A 24,863-nucleotide genomic window follows, 5' to 3' on the forward strand; every position below is an offset into this window, starting at 1 on the left:
TTATATAATTCAAAGTATAGAACATCGCTATGCTCAAAATTATGGGCCTCATATATGCGACATATTCTACAATCAAACAGTGTTTTTGCTGTTATTACACTATATACACACATTGTATATACCCATCTACGTATGTATTCACCATAACGATCCACTATGTTGGTATGGTGAGCCCAAAAAACATGAGTGAGCAGCCACACCCTGCCAGTCCTCCCTCCCTCCTCCAACACATTACTCGTCAACATTCCTCCTCCCAAAATACTGTTATTGTGTTTATTACACTATTTACACACGTTATGTACAAGTATGTACATGTTTTATTCATGTACATACCTACATACTTGCCATCTCCTCACCTCTCTCTCTTGCCTACTTAATGCTCTTGCTTCCCTCATCTCATCACAATCGACTTTATAATGGTCCAGGACGGATCGAAATGTCGTCGTCTATTCAATTTCCAGTGTGTGGTTTGGTCAACAATGAAATCTTCATGCACGATCTTATAAAGAAAACCCCTAGAACGAGTTTTGCAGATACGAAAGAGTTTAAGGTGAGTAGGGGATGGTTTGAGAAATTTTGAAAAAAGACGTGGTATTCATAGTGTTGTGAGGCATGGTGAGGGTGCCAGCTCAGACGAAGTAGGGGCTGAAAGATTTGTTCGTGATTTTAAAGATTTTGTAGATACTGTATTGATGGATATATTCCACAACAAGTGTTTAATTGTGAGGAGACATGGCTATTCTGGAAAAAATTGCCGAAGAGGACATACATTACCCAAGAGGAGACGTCACTGCCCGGACACAAGCTAACTTGGGCTAACTTGTGTCAGGATAGGCTAACTCTTGTGCTGTGTGGCGATTTTTAAATTAAACCCTTGCTCGTGTATCATTCCGAAAATCCAAGAGTTTTAAAAAATATATAACGTGCAGAAAAACTGTGATGTACAGTGGTTTGCCCTGCCATCAAAAAATATCTGCAAGAGAAAAGTTTGACACTAAAGGGCCTGCTTCTCGACAATGCTCCTGCTCATCCTCCAGACTTGGAGGATGCATTGTTGGGGCCACTTTTTTTTTTTTAGGGATATTCCTGCATGGGCCCTAAGTTTCTGGCTAATGAACCAATGACATGAAGGAGGAGTTTTCAACCTACCTTGTGTTAGGTGTGCAGGGGTCAATAGGCTGAACATAATGTCAGGAGTAAAGGGGGGCGTTTGCCTCTTCAAACACAATTGTGACCATCTTCATCTCTTCGAACTATCCTAAATGCTCTCTTCACCTGTCTGACCAAATTGGGTGTCCAGACCACCTTTGAATCTGAAATTGTAAAATTAATAGTGATTTCAGAATATTCAGTCCATTTATACTAACAAAATTATATACAGTATACTGTAATTTAAATTTTACAGAATGATAAAGGCAATTTAGTAACTTTGTTAAATGCACATGGGGGAAATACATGAAAATAGGTTATTATGGTTTGTAAGGTTGATGGGAAATGTTTATTACTTTTATGATTTAAAAGATGTATAGCCCTGATACTCCATCCTGGGTGCATTCCACCAGGTAATGACCACAGCAAAAGTTTTCCACGAGGCTCTATTGTCACACAAACTTTTCACATTTTCAAACTTGATTCATCTTTTTCCCCCTCGTTCCAGGGGTTTTCTTTAAAAGGTCTTCATGCAAATGCCTTGGTTTCTCACAAATGATGGCCTCTGAAATGCTATCACCTGCTAACTCCTTGTTGTGTATCCAAATTAATAAAAACTTTTTAACATCCTCAAGTGTTTGTGTTCTTTGTTTCGGGATTGTTGATATGCCTTTTGCCACTTTAATGTTCATAATGTCCTTTTTCTTAGCAAGTACAGTGCAGATTGTTGACATAGATTTGTTGTACTGCCTAGCTAGTTCAACAACCTGTGCACCATTTTGATGTTTATGAATGCTCTCTTGTTTTTCCTCTATGGTCATTCTCACATGTGTTTTCTTGGCTTGAACCTTACCACTGGCTTTCTTGGGACTCATGGCAAGATATATCATAGCAAATTTTATGTTCAAATAGCCAAAAATCCCAAAACAAATGTAATGCTTTACAAAGAATTCAGGCGTGATACTTACTAGGCAGGAGACACTGGTAAACTGAGGCGCGATCACCATGCCACCACGCGCTAGGTCAGCCCATACGTATATCAACAAACTCCTTTCCCGAGGCAAAGTTTGTAACCCGATTCAAATTTTTCGAAGAAATTTGGCTCGTAACCCGAAAAGTTCATAAATATTCATTCGTAAGCCGAGGTGTCACTATATATAACTAAAAAATTAAACTCAGGATTACTTTCAACCCCCACCCCTTTTGCTCTACTCCATCGCCACCTACCTTCACCCCCCTCTATGATGTACTCTTCCATAGACACCTACCTTTGCCCCCCTCCTCCCCTCTACTCCTCCATCATCACCTACCTTCACACCCCCTCCCTTCACCTCCTCCATCGTCACCTTCCTTTCACCCTCCTCTATGATGTACTCTTCCATAGACACCTACGTTCACTGCATATAATGCTCCCCTCTACTCCACCATCGTCACCTACTTTCACCCCCCCTCCGCTCTACTCCTCCAGGGTCCCAGACAATTTCATGAGCGTGAGAACTACGAGTTCTCTAACCACTCTCACACTCCTACTCTCTCACCAGTGAGGGGGAGGGAAGGAGGGAGGAAATGAAGAAAGGTGGGGGAGGAGGGCCTAGATACATTTCTTCCATATAGATAGGTAGACTGAGGGAGAGCTGCTTGCCAAGAGCCCTATCAGACAGGCTTCCTATTCCTCAACCCTCCCTAATATGCCACATCCTGGTCAGGACAACTTGCTCGATTGTTATTCTTGGTGTGACTCGAGAACTGACCTCGAGGCGGGGCATGGGCATGGATTATCTTCCTGGGGCACGCACCTCCCTGCCCCAGCTCTCTCTCTCTCTCACATAATCTATCAAGGGTCTAACATGAGGTCATTGTGCCTACCAGAAGTGTATATGTCCAAGGCTGGCCACCTGTTTGGACCATTCAAATGTATAAACACGTAATTAGTCTATTAAAATTATATATAATGCTACAATTATAAATTAATTTGTTCATGGTCATTCGTTTATCAGTATTTTAATATGAGGTATATATACGCATGTATGTATACGTTGACGTACACATATATGATTATGTGTATAGAATGATTATGATTATGTGTAATCATATATGATTATATCTAATGGAATGCATTAGTAAGTGATGTGGTGGAGGCTGACTCCATACACAGGTTCAAGTGTAGATATGATAAGAGCCCAATAGGCTCAGAAACCTGTACACCTGTTGATTGACGGTTGAGAGGTGGAACTAAAGAGCCAGAGCTCAACCCCAGCAAACACAATTAGGCGAGTATATGAACGAATGCACATGTACACTTTCAAATGAATTAAGATACCTTGAGATACACAATGACTTAGTTTAAATAGTTTAAACACATTATGGTACTGATTTTGACATGCTGATGTCTGGAAGGGAGAGGGGGTGTGGGGGGTTATTGTCTGAGGTGGAGGACCAGAGGAGGGGGTCAGTGGAAGGATGGTGGCTGGAGGGATGCCATTGTTCTAATGGTTATGAAAACAATTATTGATGGCAGGAATTCAGTGGGTGTGTACTTCACCCGCATCATCACCATACTGTGCCCTGCTACAACCCCCCCCCCCCACTCCACCCATGCTGTGCGGGGCGTATTACACATTATGGGATAACCGACTGTCTGTCCATTCCTGTCTGCTCGTTATGCTGCCCTTCCTTTTGAAAATTGTCTGCTTTATCGACTTCCTTCAAGACCACACGTTAGCCTCTTATCACGCCCTCTTACCACTCTCAGGGAGCCGGCTCTTCTATACAATAGTTACCACTCAGTCCCCAAGGTGAAAGAGTGTCCGGGCATATGACTTGTTACGTGTACTTATTTGCGATTCGTTTGGGCTGTCACGTGTGGTGATTAGTGTTGGGTAAGGCTAGGCCAGGTCAGGTCAGACTAGGCCAGGTCAGACTAGGCTAGGTAAGGCTAGGCCAGGTCGGGTCTGGTCAGGTCTGGCTAGGCCAGGTCAGGCCAGGCCAGGCTAGGCAGGGTGAGAGAAGTAAAGCGGCAGGTACTTACGTTTCCGAGAAAGTAGCGGCGGTAGTATATTGTTGATTTAGATTCGACGACATCCTGAAGCTAGTAGGTGGCGGCCTCATCGTTCTCGAACTTCTTGTTGTTGTAGGGGATACGAGGCACACCCAATATCCCCCTTACATTGATCACATCGCACACTAATATTTTTACTATTTCGGACACCAGATTTGTCTGTTTCGTATATGTATAATTGTTCAATATTAAAACCACAATAGAATGCTCTAAGTACTTTCGTATATTAATACATCTTCAGAAGGAATGGTTCGCTCTGAAGATGTATTAATATAAGAAAGTACTAAAGGAAATTCCTGTTTCAATTCTTCCTCCGTGGTCTGACACTCTTATTATATATTGTATATACTGAATTATATATACTATGCTTATATAATATATACTGAAATATTGTTACATTTAACGTATGAAACAAAGTATATATCTGTATTTTTAATAAAATATAAAACATTAATATTTATCAACGTATCTCTGTGAATTACATAATTTATCAGTATTGTACAGCCTGTGATCTCCACCTGGCTGGCCACTGATACCTAAGTAGCTTTCATGTGTCCGGACACCGGAGATAGGATTGTATTATTTAACTTTAAAGAGAGAGATATTTCTTGAAATGTTGTCACATTAACGTCTACATCTTCCTTCCTTCTGACATATAGATTTTAAGGTGAATTAGCATATATGGAAATAAATTACACAATTTATAGGCTGGTGTGAAGGGCTTCACACTCTTAGAGCAAGCCATCAAGAAACTGTACAGTATCAAATGCATATATCTTCGCTTTCACTTCAGTTATATTTATGACAAGTATTTAAAGTGTAGTTTATATTTCTGCCTTTCTGTTGACATAGAAAACTTTCGTTTATTACATTATCTAGATAAAATTAGCATTGATCTTCAAAAGGTTGTAGTTATAACTTCCATTATAAACAACATTATTATTGCAAACAGTAGGAGTTTCAAAGTCTCATTTGTATGGATACCTTCTCATATAGGTGTTGTCCAGCATGATGACACAAACAAGGCAGCTAAAACTGAATGTGATAAGCCTGAAGTTGAGTGGGATATGGGCATTCCAATCTCTTCTGTCAAAGCCACAATATTTTAGGAAATTAGGGAAGACAGAAGAGCAGTCACTGACACACAAAAGCCAGAAAGCAAGAGTATAAAGAGCTATGACATGTTTACGTGCCTCTGTAACTTTTTCCACTACCGCCCACAAGATGATATATGGGGTGCATAATTAATGAACTAAACTAAGTAAACATGTTTAGAATCGAGAATTATATGAACGGACAGCATAAAACTTCCACTAGTGTCACAATGACAGTGTGACATTGTAATTGCCAGAATTAGGCTAGGATATTGATATGTATCGCAGGTGGCTGCAGGTAATGAATAGCCCCCAATGGTGAATATTCCAATTGTAAACTATGTGAACAAGAGCTGGGACATACTCACCAACACTATATCTGTGATTGCCCTGTTATAAGTGACTTCAGACCAAATGGTATAAGGTACTTTGAACTCTGTAATTACTTCATACACTTAGGAATATTGGAAGATATTCTTATGCTATACCCAGATTTTGCTGGTGGAGGCTTATAGGTCAACCTTACATCTCCAGTGATATTTAGTCAGAGTTGATTTACACACACAAATCACAATGGCGTGATGCATCAAATGAACAAATCCACGTCACGGCCCTTGACGATTTGTTCAGAGTTGATTTGTTTTTGTAATGAGGCTAATGTTTGCTCCCCTGATTCCATGTATGATTAAGACTCTTGTGAGATGGGAATATTAGATGAACTTATAGCTATTTTTTTTACCTACACTGCATAATTTTTCATTTAGAATAGGGTACCAGCACATTGCTGTCTACCTAAGCTTGTTAATATGAAAAAGCTACCACATGCTTTTTATTTATTTATATATACAAGTGTTCTTACATTCTTGTATAGCCACAAGCACGTGCAATGTTTCAGGCAAGTTCTTATAACTAATACTAATTTTCCCCGGAACACGACCCGCCATATCGTTTAACAACCGGGCCCATTCACCGGTCCATCTAATTACCCAAAGCCCAAAGATTCCTAGCATTACCTAAGTGATGAAGGCATATTATATATTTACTCACTATAATGTAAGTACTGAATGTAGAACACGAAAAAATATATTTTACTCTGAAATTATATAATTTTATAACGAAATTAGACGAAACTAGGAAGTCTACGCCCAAAGCGACAATGTTGTGGCTTTGGGTAATTAGATGGACCCAATTTCCTTATAAAATTATATTATTTCAGAGGAAAAATATGTTTTTTTTTCATGTTCTACATTTATCACCAACATTATAGTGAGTAAATATGTCACATTTCTTCATCACTTACGTAATGTTAGGAAGCTTTGGGTAATTAGACGGACCGCTCAAACTCACCCAAAGGGAAGAGCGAATTTGGAGGATACATCCATAGGCCTTAGTGAACCTGCAGGGGATTACCAGCACCCAAAGGACCGACCAAGTAAGACATCCAGGCACTGGGAACGCTCGCTGGGAATTATATATGTAGACAGACAGCCTAGCCAATGCAGCTGTGAAGGCCTACCACATGTAAAACAAGTGTGCCTCAACCAGCCAAAATGTTCGCCGTCAACCATGGGTCTAGACAAAAGAGCAATTGGAGGTGTCAGTGGCTTCCACGCTGGTTCCACCTGCACCTCCTCTTCCTTCTTCTGGTGTGGTGCGCACGGCTTGTCCCCCCCCCCCCCCACTCTTCCAGCTCTGAAACGTCCGAGGGTTTTAGGGTCAGGGCAGGGTTTAGTTCGTGATGTGGCTCGGCCTTTTCCGGGGGTGGCTTCTTCCACTTCATGCATGGATCGGTTGAGCTGGCTAGTCCTGACAAGGTTTCAGAGTTTTCTTTTATCCAGCTAACCTTTCTTCCGAAATTTCCTTGCTTTTCTATCTCAGGTGGTGGGTGTGGACTATAACTCTGTCCCAAAGTTTTGTTTCTAGGGCTTGGGGAAGTGGAAAGGGGCCCTTAGGTTCCCTTGGATCCTACTTGATCCTTTGTCTCTTCCAATGAGAGGCCCTTTTGTTTAAGGTGGTTTTCTTACCCCCCCCATCATATGATTTTGATCTTTCTGCAGCTCTCCAGGGATCATTTCCACGTACCATATGGTCCATCGGATTCGTCCTTCTGGAGGGGAGGTTTTCGTTTTCTTGGATTTCCCCTTCAATGGATTGGGCAGATCTCTAATTACCTCCTGTGTCCCAGAGTTTACCCCTTTGGTGGACCCCTGCCTCTTTCGAGTTTGGGGTGTTCTTTCCCATACTGGCCATGCTCATGAGGTTCCAGTCTTCCTGGGACAATCCTTTTGTTCCATTTGGCACCTGGTGTGGTTTCTGTTGTTCCACATACTCGAGTGTCGTGAGGTTTTGAATATATTTCAGGCGTTTTTGGGTGGTTCATCTTTTGAGTCACTCAATGACTGCCCGTTTGCTCCCGCTCTTTCCTGGTAAGTTGGGTTGGTGCAACTGCATGCCCTGTTGTCCTTCCTGTCTGCAGGCCTCGTGGGCTCGCTCGCACTTTGTTCAAGTTGTCCGTTTTCTTGCCCTCATGGTTCTTCATTCTGACTGCCTCCATGATGTTGATTCGATTGGCCGTAGGTCTAGTGAGGGTGCCTTGTTGCCTGCCATGGCAGCCTCAGCGGAATTGCCTGGCTATATGCACCCATTTTTCAGGAAGCAATTGCTGCATTTACCCGGTCCATCTCATCATAGTTCTTGTCCTCACTTTCGGAAGCAGTTTGGTAGGGCTAGAGGTTTGCCCACTGCTGGTTGGGGTAGGCCCATCATTGGAGACAGAGTCGGGTCTATGCCTTCTTCTGTTGGTTCCACTTCTGCTCTTGGCACCAGTCTCACGCCTAAAGGAAAGACACTGCTGTCGTGGTTCTTGCAGGCCCTTTTGTGGTTCATCCATTGACAGGGCAGAAGGAGTGGCAGCTCACCTGGTATGTCGACTCCTGTTATCATGATTTGTGGGCTTTTAGGTCGTTTGAGGTCTTCGATGCAGTTGGTAAGAACCTCCCCCCTTCAGGGGCAAGAGTACACTTTATTTGAGTCATTGTGGTGTGGGTGTCTTCCGGTATGGTTTAAACAACTGAGTCTCTGGCTTTACGTTTGATTCTTACTCTAGTCTCCAGTAGGCCAAACAAAACTCTGCTGCTAATGTGACCTAGTACTTGTAGTACTTGGGAGTCATCTCAGTGAAAAAGTTTCATGGAGCCACTTGGGCTCATCCAAAGATGTTCTATTACATTCAACAGTGGGTTTTCTCAGGAATGCAAGTAAAAAGACTGGTAATTTTTGTTTAAATATTTGCAAAATATATAAATACTTAAACTGATACAGTATATTACATCGGAACCCTTTATATCCTTTATGCCAGTGTTCTTCAAATTTTTTCTCACACAATCCAGTATAAGAAAAAAAATTTTGATCATGATTCAAAGTTAATAAATGATAGCTCAAGTTTTCAGAAAAAAACATTATAAAACATAGTTTGATGACCAAACCACACAACAGAAGATGGATAACAACGAAATTTCAGTCTGTCCATCGTTTCTCCATCTGATGAGGGATCTGGTCATCATATCTACAGCCACGTTTTGTGACTCATTTATCTGCATAAAAAATAGTTTTTTAATATGAAATTAAATCATTAGTATTATCATCTTTATGAATACTATATCATTATTATTACTATTACTGTACCATTATTATTATTATTATGCTAAATGACAAATTTTATGCACCAATATGAGTTTTAATCTTTATGGAAGACCCACGTAATAATCTACGACAACCCAGTAACAGGTTGTGACCCTGAGTTTGAAGAACACTGCTTTAGTCCATGCCATATTTACATAAAATAACAAACTATTAGCTTTAAAATATTCCAATACAACCGTCGTTGAATGTAATGAAACACCATTTTCTGGGCGAGCCCTGGAGGCTCCCTGAAGCTATCCAAACTGACATGTGCCATATTAGTTTGGTGTCATCGGTCCCTGGAGTTCTGTGCATACTGGAGACTATGAGCCAGAATCTGGTCCCCTCAGAAAGGCACAGGGAGCAATGGCCATATGAGCACTCTACATTCAGAGTTTGTCATGTCTGCCATCGACTGGGGATACCACCAGAAAGGTGGTATGCTCGTGTGCTAACGAGCACACCTCCCCCCACATTTGAGACAATGAACCACAGGGGTGTAATTCGAATGAAGCTGGATCAGAGAGCCTGAAGGAAGCTGAATCCGCCGTCGCTATGAACGCTTGGCCGCCACAAGCCAGTCGCGTGTATGCAAGCTGCGCAGGCCTCAGTGCATCCCACCTAGTAAAATCCACTCCCTACCTGGGGCAAGACAGGAAGCCAAAGACTCCCGATGTATCCCAAGGGCGAGAACAACAACAAGCGACGAAGCCCTCAAATGGAAGTGAGACCCAAACGTCTCAGGGAAGAAAACCCTAGAACACAAGGAAAGTACTTACTGGGAACCTAGGGAAGGTAATCCTAGGCACATGCAGCCTAGCATAATGAGAACACCTGGCCAAAACCCCTCACACAGCTGGAACAGCCACAAGGGCTGTTCCATCCAGACAGGAAAGCTAGGCTAGAGGAGACATCTTGACACCAGGCACAGCAGTCAATGAACCGAGGGGTCGAGCCAGCTCGCCTGAGCGAGCTTCCCCTGTTGGGGGAGGGGGGGGGAAGAGCATTAACGAGCAGGCAAGCTAGTTGGAAGACGATTTGCTTTTTTCATTTGGGGGTGGGGGGTGGGTGTTGGCTCTGTTCAGACATAGGTTGCAATTTTAACCAGTTGGAGATTTGTATGGTTTTTCTACCTTTTTGGCGGTATCCCTAGTCTATGAAAGACATGACAAAATCTAAATGTAGGGTGCTCACATGGCCATTGCTCCCTGCGCCTCTCTGAGGGGACTAGCGTCTGGCTTGTAGTCTCCGGTAGGCACAAAACTCCAGGGACCGATGACACCAAAATAATATGGCACATGTCAATTTGGATAGCTTCAGGGAGCCAATGGGGACCCCACAGAAATCTGGTTGTTTTATGACCCATCAGAAAATCTTTAAGACAAGTGTATAAAGTGTACTGCATCAGTGAATTGACACATGTGAGGCACATAAAAGTTGGTATATAAATATAATAAAATAAATATTGTAATCACCTACACTCCCTCCAACAAAAATAGAGGGCACTAGTGTACCAAATTCTCCCTTCTGATCAGTACACTGGTGGCTCTCCTTGCTTATGTTACTAGCCCAGTTAGGACATTGTGAATAAGCTTGTCTCCTATTAACTATATCGGCTCACTAGGAAAAAAGAAACAGTTTATCTTGCCCCTTTAACAAGGAGGGGAGCCATGTGAAGACCAGAGATCAACCAACAACTGAGGTAAACCACTGCTGGGGTCATAGGTTCGCGTCCACCACATAACCCAAGTGGATTTTCTCATTGACTCAAGAAGTCTTCCCAAAGGGGTAACCTTAGTTATGTTAGGTGGGTGGTTATAACTAAGGTGGTTATAACATAACCACCTTAGTTATGTTATTCTCAGTGATAGAGAAGATATCACTGGTGGTTACTGATCTTATAACAATGCAAGAGATATGGTTTTTGAAACCAAGCTGAAGAACAACAGTAGCAAACAGACATACAATTAAATCTGGCAAGCATGTTGTAAAATTATTTTAAAACTTGGTTGTCGATGCATAGTTGTTTTAAGCCCTAAAGATGGCCAGGAAATTTATCTTAATACTTTATCTAAAGTGTCTCAGCCAAGATCCATAGGTATTCAGATTATGGTGATGCATCAAGCAAGAAAGAAGTGGCTATCTTCTCCAATTCCCTAGTTGAGTGGGCTCCTGCCATCTCTTGTGGACATCATCTAGTGATATCCGAGATGATTAGGTAATCCAGATTTTTGTTTGATAATTCAGTGTTTCCAAACATAACTGAGTGGGAGATCGAGTGTATTTCTGTATATCTCTGTGTTATTGTGAAAAGTTCACCTCAGTAATGGATCTATCTTTTGATCCATGTGTGTTCACCAGTCCCATAGGGGAAGGGGGGGGGGGGCAAAATTATCAGCAAAGATACTTGTTCTTGATGGGTTGAGATAATCACCTAGTCAGGTGTATTCACAATGTCCTAACTGTGAGTGACATAAGATAAGAGAACCACTAAGGGGACTAGCCTCCCCCAAAATAAAAGATTTACCTGAGATAACTAATAATGATAAGATTTTAACATTTTATGGGTATGTACGGCCAAAAATATCAGGCTGTTTTTTGCTTGTGTTCATTAACCAAGGCATTGTTCCATCTGGATATGGAGCCAGTGGGACGTCATATGGCAGAGAGAGGCAGTCTGGGGTACCTGGCAATGATAAATTAAATTCTTCGCCATCATTCTGAAAATTGAAGATGAAACTCATTTTAGAAATTAAAATAGAGCATTGAATGTAATGAAATGAACTTTTCTGGTCAATCCCTAAGTACTTCCCCCTCCTTCCTTCCTTCCTCAGTACTTTTCTGTGCCCCTTTTCAGAGGCACAGAAAGCAGGAGGACTCTAGATCACCCAGAATGAAGAAACCCTTTAGAAATGAAGTGATGCAAAACAGATAATTACAAAATTCACATATGATCCACCCAGAAGTTAGGTCATAGCTCCTTCAGTTACTGCTGGCAGATGGCAGGAGCTGCTGGCTCCCCATGTCAACAACAATCAATCCAAAGCCTAAGACCAATTGGAGGGATAGGATGAACCTGATAGGGAGGGAGGGTCCAGGAAGCTACCGAGGCCCCTCCAAAAAGAGGCACTTAATTACGTTCAATGCTGGTTTTCTGGAGGGGCTGGATGGTGGTTCTCTGTTCCTAAATAACCACAGGGAATAGAAAAAAGGGACTCACCAGGAAAGGAGAGCTGGGATCAAATCCCCGAAGGGAAAAGTCCAGGAAGAGAAGCCCCAACCAAGGCAACTCAAGCCCAAAGGTGACCAGGGACACTTGACTTGACTATAAGCCACCAGGCAACTCAAGATAACCAGAACCCTCAAGCCTGGATAACAGTCTAAGACATGTTTTTCTAATATCGGAGAAAGCAGCAAACTTTTAAACATGAGCCCAAGGGTGGATTGAAGGCTCACTATACTTAACGACACTGTGGATGCCATGAGACTAACAAGGCTTGGAACAGGAAACCAAGGAAATTAAATTAATGAATAATTAATGAATAGTGTTCTGCTGAAGATGTCCAGGTCACATGCAAATTGGCTAGGGGCCTAAACCAGCCAGTCGTTAAGGTAGAACAAAATATAGACATAAAAAAAATACCACTGGGCAAAAATTTTCTGGGCTAGAAAACCAGAAAAAACTGAGGAGCCAGAATCAAACAAAAAAGCAGGAAGCCAGATGCCTCAAAACAAATGTCAGTCATTCCCCAAAGCCAAGACAAAACTTAAAGATCATCAGTTTAATTTTATTTCATGTTTGAATTGGGATATTTGTTAGTAACTTAACAATAATACTCATTACTAATATTCTAACATAAATCTTACAAGAAATTTGGGAAGAATCAGGACTCCTGCTTCATATGATCGAATAAATAACTGAGTATTTTGCTTCTGCAGCATTCCCCATGCTGCCTTCGACAGATTTGCTGAAGTAAGAAGCAAAAACTGTGCTGATGAGCAACTCTTGTTTAGCCGGGTATAGGTCTTGATGTGTGGCATAACCCGCGTTCGTTTTCTCTTTTCACTTCGCCAGACACTGTAAACATAAAAAATTATTTGTACATTAAATTAAATAACAGCACATAACTGGTATCTACATTTTCTGGTAGGGCACTTAGTAACTACCTGTTGCCACAAACTGGAACCATTTCCCAGTTGGTACATTTTAGGTTCCCTTGCTAACTGGAGAAAGGTATCATGTTGCTCCGTCAGGTTCAGGCTCCTTCAGGTTTGGGAGCCGGTCGGCCGAGCGGACAGCACACTGGACTTGTGATCCTGTGGTCCCGGGTTCGATCCCGGGCGCCGGCGAGAAACAATGGGCAGAGTTTCTTTCACCCTATGCCCCTGTTACCTAGCAGTAAAATAGGTACCTGGGTCTTAGTCAGCTGTCACAGGATGCTTCCTGGGGGTGGAGGCCTGGTCGAGGACCGGGCCGCGGGGACACTAAAGCCCCGAAACCATCTCAAGATAACTTCTCAAGATAACCTCAAACTTGGTTGGGTTGAGTCTGGGATGCCTTGTTTTGATTGATATTTCCAAGGGATTCAGCAAGTGAGCTGTTCTTTCCTTACCAGACTGGACTCGCAGACAACCCAGCTGATGACTTCCCAGGAGTTTGTCCTCAGTGGTTCATTCTGAGGTGATAACTCTGGATAAATGCAGAAGTAATGCTAACATCCCCCAAGGAAGAGAACCGTGGCAAACATTAAATTTGGATACACACACTGAAGTACGAAACATGCATGTGAAGCTAAAAGGAACAAGAAAGCATGGGCCCCTATGCCGGACAAAGTCTAAAGTAAAGTGAACACTTATCCGTAAAGACAACTACAGACCCAGTAGAGTGGTGCAGTATTGGACAGGGCAACACCAGGTGCATGAATGAAGGTAACTTGGGGCCTCTGGTGGCTGGGGCTACTATCTGTTGGTGATTGGGTATAATGAACACTCATTAGTAGCTACCACTCATTTTTTTAATGAACCAGAGGCTCGATCCAGATATTGACTGTTTACATAGTTAGGGTCAAGGTTGCCAATGTGATTCATGCAGATGGCTATTTTTATATGCTCTACCTTTCTGGTGGTCTTTCTCTTGCTTACTGTGGGGGTCCTAGATACCCAGACTTCCCTTTCTACTGAATGGACCACATTTTGGTACTGTACTGGTTTCCAGTAGGTGATGATGAATCATCAGGGCCTGGTGTGGTGCAGAAGGTCTGCCAGGAGTACCAGTGTGTAGCTCAGGAAGTTACTGAAGGGGCTCTACTAGAAACAACAAATTTAATTTATTGTCAAAGGCTTTGAAGCTATTTCAGAATAAATAATGAGCAACAAAGTACAGTAAAATACTAACTGAAAATGCTGTAGTAACCAAGTCTGCTTCTCATGTGTAGCTGAATTATATGGTAGGCAGGAGCCACCCATCCATCCTTGGCTGCTGTTACGAACATCATCTTCACTCGGATACACAACATTGACCTTAGAGAAAATCATCCACTTGGAAAATAACAGGAGCAATTTTTTATTTTTTTTGACAACATATAATTATGGTCTTGGCTCACAAATGCAGATAATATGGTGTCTCATATTACTCATAACCATCTCAAATGGGCCAATAGGTCTTCTGTGGTTTCTTTATTAAGTTCAAATGATGACTAATTGAGCAAGTCCACTTTATTACAACCATATAGAGTTGTGAAAATCACATAAAGATAAACAGTACCTGTAAACATATGTAATTATAATAGAATTTTATACCATGACAATTACTGTATTGCCATAGTAACACTTGTGAGGGAAGGGAGGGGACTATCAGGAGAAAGTTCCAACCCATTACACCTATATAGCATTTGGAAGGGGTCAGGATAAGGATTTGGAATGAGATGGGGGAAAGGAATTAGGAACACTTGTGACAATAACTGCATTTAAATTGTTAGCAGGACTTTTTTATGGGTCAAGGTAAACTGTACTACATCCATATAGAGCTATTCTTTCCATATTAAGATCATTGGTGTAAAACCCATACAATAATAGTTTAAATCAAAGTATGACGATAACTACATTACTCCATGAATTTATTTATGATGATAACCACACTTTAAGGGTTAATTCTGTACAATAACCTTACTGTAAAATTACTGTACAAGTGTTTGACTGACTCAGCTTTGGCTGAGGCTTCACTGGATGAAGGTGTTTGGTTTTTCAAATCTTACCAAATTAATATCCAATTTGACCCATCAAATTTTTTCATTGGCATCCTAGAGGATCAGTTGTTTGCCCCCCATCTAAGGTGTTGACATAAACTGCAAAAACCTGAATATTCGCTGTTGGGAACATAATTAATCAAATGCTCAATGCTAGCAATAAGGAAATTGTATTGTTCCATTTGTGCTGTAGCTTCCTCCTCCTTGCCTTCCTACTGGCAACCATTAATATTCTGAACAATCTCATCTTTAGTTGTTATAGCATAACTTGGATCATTAGCACTTTCAGACCGATTGCTGCTGCTCTTATACATTGTGGTCACTAAAAATTATCTTTTAAGTTTGTATTAAAGTAAAAAAGTTAGGAAAGAAAATCTTCAAATACAGAATGCCACTCTGCTGTATCACACAAGGAAAAAAACATGTGGGTGAGGAGATTCATAAGGTAGGGACAGATACAAGTGGGGCTGGCATGATTCGTAAGCCACCAAACATATAAAATTACCTCATGATAACTAAACCACACACCAGAAGATGAGGAGACAACGACGTTTCGACGACAACGTTGACAATCGACTTGATAATGGTCCAGGACGGACTGAGACGTCGCCGTCTCCTCATCTTCAGGTGTGTGGTTTAGTTCCCATATCTTCAAGCCACGTTATTGTGACTCATCTCCTGCAAAATGACCTCATTTTAGCAAGGAAGTATATCATAGAGCCCAAAGATGCAGTTCTAACAATTAAATAAATTATTCATATAATATTTTATATTAATTTAAATTATTCTTTTATTAATACATTATTTTAAATGTAACTGAATACTGTATTATGAATAAAGGCCACTACATGTTGTTCAGTAACCTGAAGGCAAAGCCCTGTAATTCAAATTTTTGTTTGAATCAAGTGATGCATAAACTAGGCCTTGATTTGGGCTGAATTTCCCCAGAGATTTGAGCTACTGAAGTCGGTGCCAGAGAGTGCTTACTGAACACATGTGAATTCCCATTCTGCTGATCATTTAAATAGGGGCCTTACCCACTTCTTAACTAAATAGGACCTAACTCCCTTCTGAACTAAATAGGGTCCGACACCATCTGTAACTCAAAATAAATTAAAATGTTTTACACATATGGCAATACTTAACCTTTTATACCTCCACAACATACTCTGAGAATTAGTGTAAATGCAACATCTGCAATGACTAACAATTGATAAATGTTCAGATATATCCATTAACACAAAGATGTCACAATAATAAATATCAATAGAAAGAAAAGAGCAAACAAAATATTAAAGGTATACTTTATGAACAGACTACACCCTTGGATATGGAAACTTTATTAAATACAGACAAAAAAGTAGAAGGAATAGTGTGCCACTGATGTGTGGTTGCATATGCCACACATCAGAGGTATATGTAGCTTTGAAAGAAAAAGAGATGTGGGTAAATTCATATGCAGGCAATGAGTCACAATAACGTGGCTAAAGTATGTTGACCAGACCACACACTAGAAGGTGAAGGGACGACGACGTTTCGGTCCGTCCTGGACTATTCTCAAGTCCTTGAGAACTGGACTTGAGAATGGTCCAGGATGGACCAAAACATCGTCGAAACGTCGTCGTCCCTTCACCTTCTAGTGTGTGGTCTGGTCAACATGTGGGTAAATTGTTAAGTATTACATGTTTCTTACCAGTGGAGGACTGGGACACAGTGCAGCTGCCCCAGTGAAGCTAATGCCAAGTTCTCCACTTAACCAAGATTTGGCATCCTTTCCTAAGCTACCTGTAAACATTAAAGTCATTTCTTAGAAAATGAGAATCTGACAAAATTTATAAGAACAGTGCCATGTATATACAGGGCTGGCTCCACTCAAAGGAACCCCCCCTTCCAACATTAGTCTCTAAATGAAAGACCTGAAGCTGTCTGCTTATGTCTTTAGCAAACGGGACAAATTGCATAAATTCCATCAGGAAAACTATACTAATTGGACATCAAAAGGGTACTACAAATTATTCTAATAAAAAATAACAAAATAATGTATTAAAAATGAAGTGCCAAGTGTAATGACATACTCCTTTTTGAGCAGCACTTCTGAAGCTCCCCTTTGTTTATGTCACTAGCACAATTTGGACAGATGACTATTTCAGACCACCAGGGAGAAGGGCCTTTTTAATCCATCTTGTCCCCTCAAGAAGGTGGGAAGAACATGGAGATCAGAAACCAACCCACTACCAAGATGAATCGCCTGCTAAAACTTTTCAGTCACTCTCAAGCCCAAGCTATCTATGGTGATAATGATAAATGTGGAAAACATAGGGGAAAGAGCAAGATGCTACCTAGGTGCTGCCCAGAAGCAGGTGTATTATACTTCCTTGCTACCAGCAGCAGCTACCTTATTGTGCTCATTCTGCGAGATGAAGCACAAAAGGATTACAGAGTGCACAAAAGGGCTTAATCAAACCTCAGTAGATGTTTGACATTAGCTTTTTACAATTTATCTGCACACTTTAGATTTAAATATAATTAGCACTAGTAACTGCAACTTCCTCCACTGCAACTGCAATGTATGATATTATATTATTAAACAATGAAGACATAGTAGGTCATGTTAATAATACTGTGCCAATATGGCACAGCCTGACTTTTTCACTTAATACAGTACAGTACCAACATCAAAATAAAGTCACCTATGGAGGAGCACTGAACAATTATTGGTGAAGATGACTTCCAAGTACTTGCATGTTGTCGTATTATCCTGCGAACCTTCATGTGTCCCCAGCGGTCTTTGTACTCTCCTATATGATACCCAGGAGTGCTGCCCACAAACACCACACTGGAAGAAATAAACACTTAAAGGCTTACAACAATCCCCTTTCAGGTTCAATTAATTTATTATGGCCCCAATATCCATGCCAAAAGTATAACAAGAATAAGAAGAAATATGAACATTAATTTTAACACCAATCTTTTCTTCATAACCTATAATTTTCCAGCAGTATTTTCACAATTCAACAACACATGTATGTAAAAAAACTTTCAAGGCCTAGGCCTTGAAAGTTTTTGATATACATGTGTTGTATATCAAAATACATGAACAGTAATATACAAAATTTTATATACCGGTGTTTAAATCTTCTAGATATCATTCTGGGCTATACAGGGAAATCTAGTTTCTCCCTTTCCTTATTAATGGACTGATTATATTGAAAACAACAGGAATACTGAAAAGATCCGCACTGCATCAAGTAGTGTTAGTCTAGCCTGGGTGTTGTTTGGTCATGTCATTGAGAGAGCATGACACTGTCCAGCAAAGTGGTAGAGTTCACAAAAATAATAAAATGTTCCTAAATCCAAGAGTAATCCAAGGTCAAAGTAATGTGACTATAATAAACAATAAGGACTTAGTATCCTGTTAGGCATGGATGGCATTTTTGGCTAATTTGTGATTGGTTGACTCACTTCATCACTCGTACACATTTTGTCAGCAAAAATGCAAACTCATCAATGGCACAATACTGAATATGCAAAAGTTTACTCAATACACTAATACAAAATGTACTAAACTCTAGTTAAATCTTTCTTCTATAAAATATAAGTATGACTCACTTGCAGCTACTAAAGTCATATTTCTTAATGATATTTGACCAGCGTGTGAGGTCAGGAGCTTTGTATGACAATAAGTACTCTATTAGGTCACGTTTGAAGCGTGTGGGTGACTCTCCATCTAGAAGGCCAGATTTCCCATTTTCTGAAACAGGCAAAAGAAAAACTAAATAAACAAGAAAAATATAAATGATGAGTGGTAATAGTGAAATTACTTTCTCTTTTTAATTAACAATTCAAACAGCGAATGTTCTTTTCTGGTGAACCACCAGTAGCGTCCTAAGCTAAAGCACTGGAACTATCAAGTCTTAAGAGAATAACTGACAGACCAACCTGACTCTACTGGGAGTCAGGACAAGAATCTGGCTCTCTCTACAAGGTGAGGCAAAACTTACTGCAGTCACAAGAAGTGCTGCAAATGGAATAATTGAGACCTGGCCAATATCAACTGCAGATGATCTCACAAATGCAGCAAAGCTGACATTAATAGAGAGAAAGGCAATCTTTGTGTCCCAGACCAATAACTAAGCCAAAGACTAGGTCAGCCACAGCTGGGTCTTCCACCAGTTGACAAAGAAGCTGAAGTACCAGCATAGATAGCACAAAATCCCTGACTAGCAGGTAAGTGCCATGCCTAGGAGCACAAATCAACCAACTGTCGAGGTAGGCCACTACTTGGATCTGCCAAGACAGAGCTTCCCGAGAATAACCTGGGTGAATCTGATGTGTACGGTGTTGCCACCTGCTGGAAATCATCATAGGTATTCAAGGTCAACTAGTAGTTAATCAGAGCACTCTGACAGTCATTTGTTATGTCTAGGAGAAAGACATCAATAGAGCTTAGACGGTTATTAATTGCTGCTGGTCACTCTGGCACCTTAATGCCCCTGCAAGAACACTTTTGAAAAGTTCCCTATTACACCGGTACAGTATGTCATCCAGCCTTACTGTGAATGAACCTGTCTTAAGGATACAGCAGATCATACCTTAGACTCAAGTTGTTTATGTTATAAGGGGCCACAAGGTACTAATAAAGTGTGACCAGAAATTGTGGCCAGGTCATCACTGAAAACAATGGCCCTATGAAAACACTACTCAGTTGATTGGTGGAGGTGTGAAATGATAGTGTATCATTTTCATCAATCAAGAAGATCTAAATATATGCACTAAACAAATTTTAATTAGATTATTATGCATGAAATATGAATGACAGATTATACAAAGCAGATGAAGGAATAAGCCTCACCTAGTACTGGAAACACAGGAGACACCCAGAATCCCTGGGTCTTTTCATACCAGTCATCTGGGACAAGGTTTGCAGTGTGTACAACAACCCGAAGGCCATCTTGATACTGGAATATCATCATCTTAGTGTGGTGAGTCCCATAAAGAAATGGAAGATTGACCTGTGGGTAATACCAACATAACCATTCTATATTTCAAGGGAAGATAATAATATATTTTGCAGCATCCTGACAATTTCAAACAAAAATGGGTTTAATTGCATGAGAGCAATTGTGAAGGATATCTATGGGCCAGCATAAGTCACGAGACAAACAGGATTGTTTAATGAATATAGAAAGTAATTATTACTAGTGTAATGAGTATGAAGGGGTGCAATAAATGACACACTGAATGTAATGAAATGGCTCTTTCTGACAAGCCACTCAGTAACTACATGAGGCAATGCATTAGGGTTACCAAGCCTTAAACAATCACTCTGAGACCCACATTCTACATGACAAGGGAGCTTGAAAATCAAGAGATCACCTAAAACCTAGAAAAAACATGAAAAATTAAATGTGCATCAAAACAAGGATCTGCTTGAAAGCTATTTGTAACCCTAAGGATAACTAGAGAAAACTAATTTTGCAGCAAGGAAATTCCCCCACACAGTAATATGACCGCATGCCATCAGAATGATACCTTGGAGTCCCCCAACATGCAGGTTTACCCAGTGGGCTGAGATTGTCTTGGAAGCTTGATGTGTCTAACATGGCCCCCAAGGTGCCAGTGCCATATGCTAAGGGAAACTACTGAGGAGCCCTACCCAGGAAAGAGAATTTATAGCAGTTTGAATAGAAAGAGTACAGAGATGATGAGTGAATAATTAGACACTAGGTAACTGGAGAAGAGAAGCTCTTAGTATATTAAAATTGTGAACAGGATGAATAGTTATGGATGGCTAGTTAATGTGAAAGTTGTAATTACATTATGATATAATTTATTTTCTGGTAAGATTTAGAACATGCTTCCATTATCATAATGCAGGTCTTATGATAAAATCTTAATTTTTGATTTGTTAACTATTTATATCTTGATTACAGCAACGAGACATTTAAATAAAAGTTCCTAATATTGCTAATTTGATTTGCATTTGTCTTTTATTAATATATGAATAATAATAATAATTTATTTGCAAGAAGGTACAATGAGTTGGTGAGATTACACAAGATTTGTATTTTTACATTCATGCAAAGCCACTAACAGGCATAGCATTTCGGGCAGGTCCTTAATCTATCAGGTAAGATGAAAAGGTACATTGCAGTAAAGTTTAATATATCAACAAATAACTACAATATAAGTTGACAAAGGTGATTACACTGGCAAGGATATATGTCGTATGTACTGTACTAATATTGGGGGGAAGTGGGTAGTACAAGATACAGTGTGTGTTTGATGTACCAGGTAGGAAACTATGAGGATGAAATTAGGTACTTTTTGCTTTTACTTTTGATCATAGAGGTTGGACAATCTTTTAATTCATCAGGGCGTGAGTTCCAAAGACTGGGCTCTTTTATTTGCATTGAGTGTTTGCACAGATTTAGTCTGACTCTGGGGATATCAAAGATATTTATTTCTGGTGTGGTACTCATGGGTTCTATTACACCAATCAAGGAAAAATTTCAGTTCAAGATTAGCATTTAGGAACAAGGTTTTGTACATGTAGATAGTACATGAGAATGTGTGGAGTGAGTGTATGTTTAGCATGTTAAGGGACTTAAACAGAGAGGCTGTGTGTTGTCTGAAGACAGAGTTTGATATAGTTGTGATTGAAGATTTTTGCCGAGTGATGATAGGCTTGAGGAAATTTGCAGGGGTTGAACCCCCATGCACAGATACCATATTTAAGATAGGAATAGATTAGTGCATAGAATAATGAGACAAGAGCAGAGTGGGGAACATAATATCTGATTTTAGAAAGTATACCGACTTTTTTTTAAATTTTTTTGGCTATGTGGGTGCTGAAGTTTAGTCTCTTGTCTATGTATAGGCCAAGGAACTTTCCCTCATTTTTACTGGTAATGTTAACATTGTCTATCTGAAGTTGAATCTAATTTGATGATTTACTACCAAATAAAAAAAGTAGATCTTTTCTATGTTTAGTGTAAGTTTGTTGGTTGACATCCATGAGCGGACTTTTTTCATTCATTGTTGACATGAATTAATCAATAACAATTAATACAGATATTATTATACAATTGAGAGTCTAGTATGAAGAACTAACCTTAACACATGTCAGGGAAGAATAATCTTTGGGGTCACCTTCCATTTCCCCGTACATTACAAGCAGAGGCTTTCTGTCTACTCCACCAGCCTTATAGTTGCTCATGAGAAAGTCAAGGTCAACCATGAAGTTCAGCTGAAAATCATTGGAAGAATCAATACAACCCAATAATGAATTTACATGTTGGCAGATTATATCTTGCGTGTAATAACATCACAACAGTATTACGTGTATTATGGTTTTAATTTTCAAATGTAAACAAAAGACAAAGACAGTTTTTAAGCAAGGCTAACCTAAACTCTGCCTCCTCTTAAATTTGGGTCCTCTGTAGTTTCATGATTGTGGTATAAGGATTCTGCCTGGATAACAATCCTGGAGCACTGTGCAAGCCTGGGATGAAAATCATACCCACCTGGCTGAATGTAGAAGCAACCCTTCCCCCCTTCGCCACCTGAGGAGGAGCAGGTGGTAGCACTATTCCAGCCAGGACCAGCACAAGTCAACAACAACAATGGCATATACACAGTGACTAAATGCTAGAGAGCACCCTGACATGTCTGGAAACCTCCAAACTCAACACCAAACACAATTACTGTACCTAAAATTTAATTATCACCTCACTTAACAATTTACAGGGTATTTTTTTATTTTCTTGTTATGAACTGTAAAACCCATATGCATTTCAAACATGTTATAAAGGAGTCAGATCTGAACCTTCCATGGGTGTCAGCTTGCCTAGGACAAACAGACCCTCACTACAGTGCACCTCATCCTACATGGTTTATATATTACTGTACTCCCAGCCACTAGGTATTCATTGCCTCCTTAGACGTTTGAGAGAGCTTCAATAAAATGTGTCCTTCAGTGACATGTTAAACATACATACATATAGTGGAGGCAGACTCCATAGAGTTTCAAACGTAGATATGATAGAACCCAGTAGGCTCAGAAACCTGTACACCAGTTGAATGATGGTTGAGAGGTGGGGTCAAAGAGCCAAAGCTTAAACCCCAGCATGCAAAAATAGGTGAGTACATACTATACATTCATACATAGTATAGGTAGACAGGAATAGCTAAGCAAATTCATTAAAATATTAGGATGGATGGAATCAAGCCATAAACACTAACCAAAGAACATACCTGGACAGACTCCACAACCTCTCCCAATTGAGAATTGAGAAGATCTGGAAAAACTAGAGTCAATGGATCTTCATGAGTTTCCTTTATGCTGAAGCTTTTGTTGAGAAACAGATTAAAAGGTTTACTGGCAGCAAGACGAGACGGGAAGGACATCTTGGAGCTGCAATGATTAATTTCCATCTATCAGTGTCATACTGCATCATAAACTGTACTCAATTACATGAGGGTAATCAAGACTGGCATCTCAAGTCACCAATGTCATCACAACTCACAAGATAAAACTATATTTAAAAATATTCCTAAAAATGCTGCAAACAATAATTATAATCTATCTTCCTCTCTCTCTTCTCACTACCTCCTAAGCTTTTCACATGAATGCTTTGAACTGTCAAATTTTTTTTTATATAATAATAAACAGAATGTATTCATACATGTTTGGCTTATATTGAGGTTCCCCCCAAGGTTAAATTACTGACTCCGTCCAAGATATAACCCCACAACAAGCTGACTCTTGAGTACCTATTTACTGCTAGGTGAAAAGCGGCATTAGGTGAAAGGAAATATGCCCAACCATTTCTGTCCCGCCTAGGATTCGAACCCAGAATTCTGGATTGTGCATCAAGAATGAACCCGACTGTACTACCGGAACCTTCATATTTAATACCTGTACCACCATTTACTTAATAAGTAATTATTGCAACATAATATATGAATTTTTATCCTTATAGACTATCAGAAAAGGTTTATAAGGATACAAATAAAAAAGTCATATGGAATTAACCTTATTCAGTAAAACATATACTGTGTATGATATTCATAAAACAAATATTAGCACCAAGTGCAATGAAAATTCCGGTTCCATTGGATAACCTAATAGCTCCTTGATACTACAGCTCTGGAGTTATTGAGCCTTAGGAGAACACACCAGGCCTCAGACTCACTAAAGCCTGTCAGGAGCCAGCACCAGAACGAGGTGCTCTTCAAGGTGAGCAGGTAAAAACAAACTCCTTGAGGTACAGCAAATTCGGGCAATTGTCCAGGGGTGCCAAATGCTAGAGGGGTACCTCGTAACACGTCTAAAATCTTCCATATACAAAACAAAATGTGAAAATTCATAAAAAAATATAATAGAATATTGGCGAGCACTCGTTAAATATCCCACTAAGTTGTCTTATAGATTATATTTCCAACTAAATAATTATTAAATGTTTGACCTTTCATAATATTTTTGTACACACATTAATAAATTCAGTCATGGTAATTTTCATTTACATTATTATTAATCATTATTCAGTTATCTTCATTTTGCACTGACAATCAAGACAGTATAATATGTTGCAAACAGGTTACATGGGCACCAAAGCATAGCTTGCCCTATGG

The 24,863-nt window shown here is 40.0% G+C and overlaps 1 protein-coding gene across 3 annotated transcripts in view; it reads right to left on the reverse strand.

The window, feature by feature from the left end:
- Positions 1 to 24,863, reverse strand: part of gkt (tyrosyl-DNA phosphodiesterase glaikit) — a 42,437-nt gene that overhangs the window by 9,488 nt on the left and 8,086 nt on the right. The window contains exons 6-15 of one of the 3 annotated variants that reach the window (XR_011225280.1): positions 23,484 to 23,643; positions 22,342 to 22,476; positions 20,080 to 20,239; positions 18,837 to 18,978; positions 17,918 to 18,063; positions 16,921 to 17,012; positions 14,378 to 14,502; positions 12,850 to 13,060; positions 11,510 to 11,702; positions 1,150 to 1,313 (exon numbers count right to left, since the gene is read on the reverse strand). Coding sequence is in view for 1 of the 3 variants with exons in the window: in XM_045752103.2 (XP_045608059.1) it covers positions 11,544 to 11,702; positions 12,850 to 13,060; positions 14,378 to 14,502; positions 16,921 to 17,012; positions 17,918 to 18,063; positions 18,837 to 18,978; positions 20,080 to 20,239; positions 22,342 to 22,476; positions 23,484 to 23,643 (1,330 nt within the window). In the remaining 2 variants the exon portion in view is untranslated. Of the gene's footprint in view, positions 1 to 1,149; positions 1,314 to 8,571; positions 11,703 to 12,849; positions 13,061 to 14,377; positions 14,503 to 16,920; positions 17,013 to 17,917; positions 18,064 to 18,836; positions 18,979 to 20,079; positions 20,240 to 22,341; positions 22,477 to 23,483; positions 23,644 to 24,863 lie in introns of those variants that run through there. The other 2 variants (XR_006773550.2, XM_045752103.2) reach the window with 2 other exon arrangements.

This window comes from Procambarus clarkii, chromosome 82, assembly GCF_040958095.1.
Source record: "Procambarus clarkii isolate CNS0578487 chromosome 82, FALCON_Pclarkii_2.0, whole genome shotgun sequence".
NCBI lineage: Eukaryota > Metazoa > Arthropoda > Malacostraca > Decapoda > Cambaridae > Procambarus > Procambarus clarkii.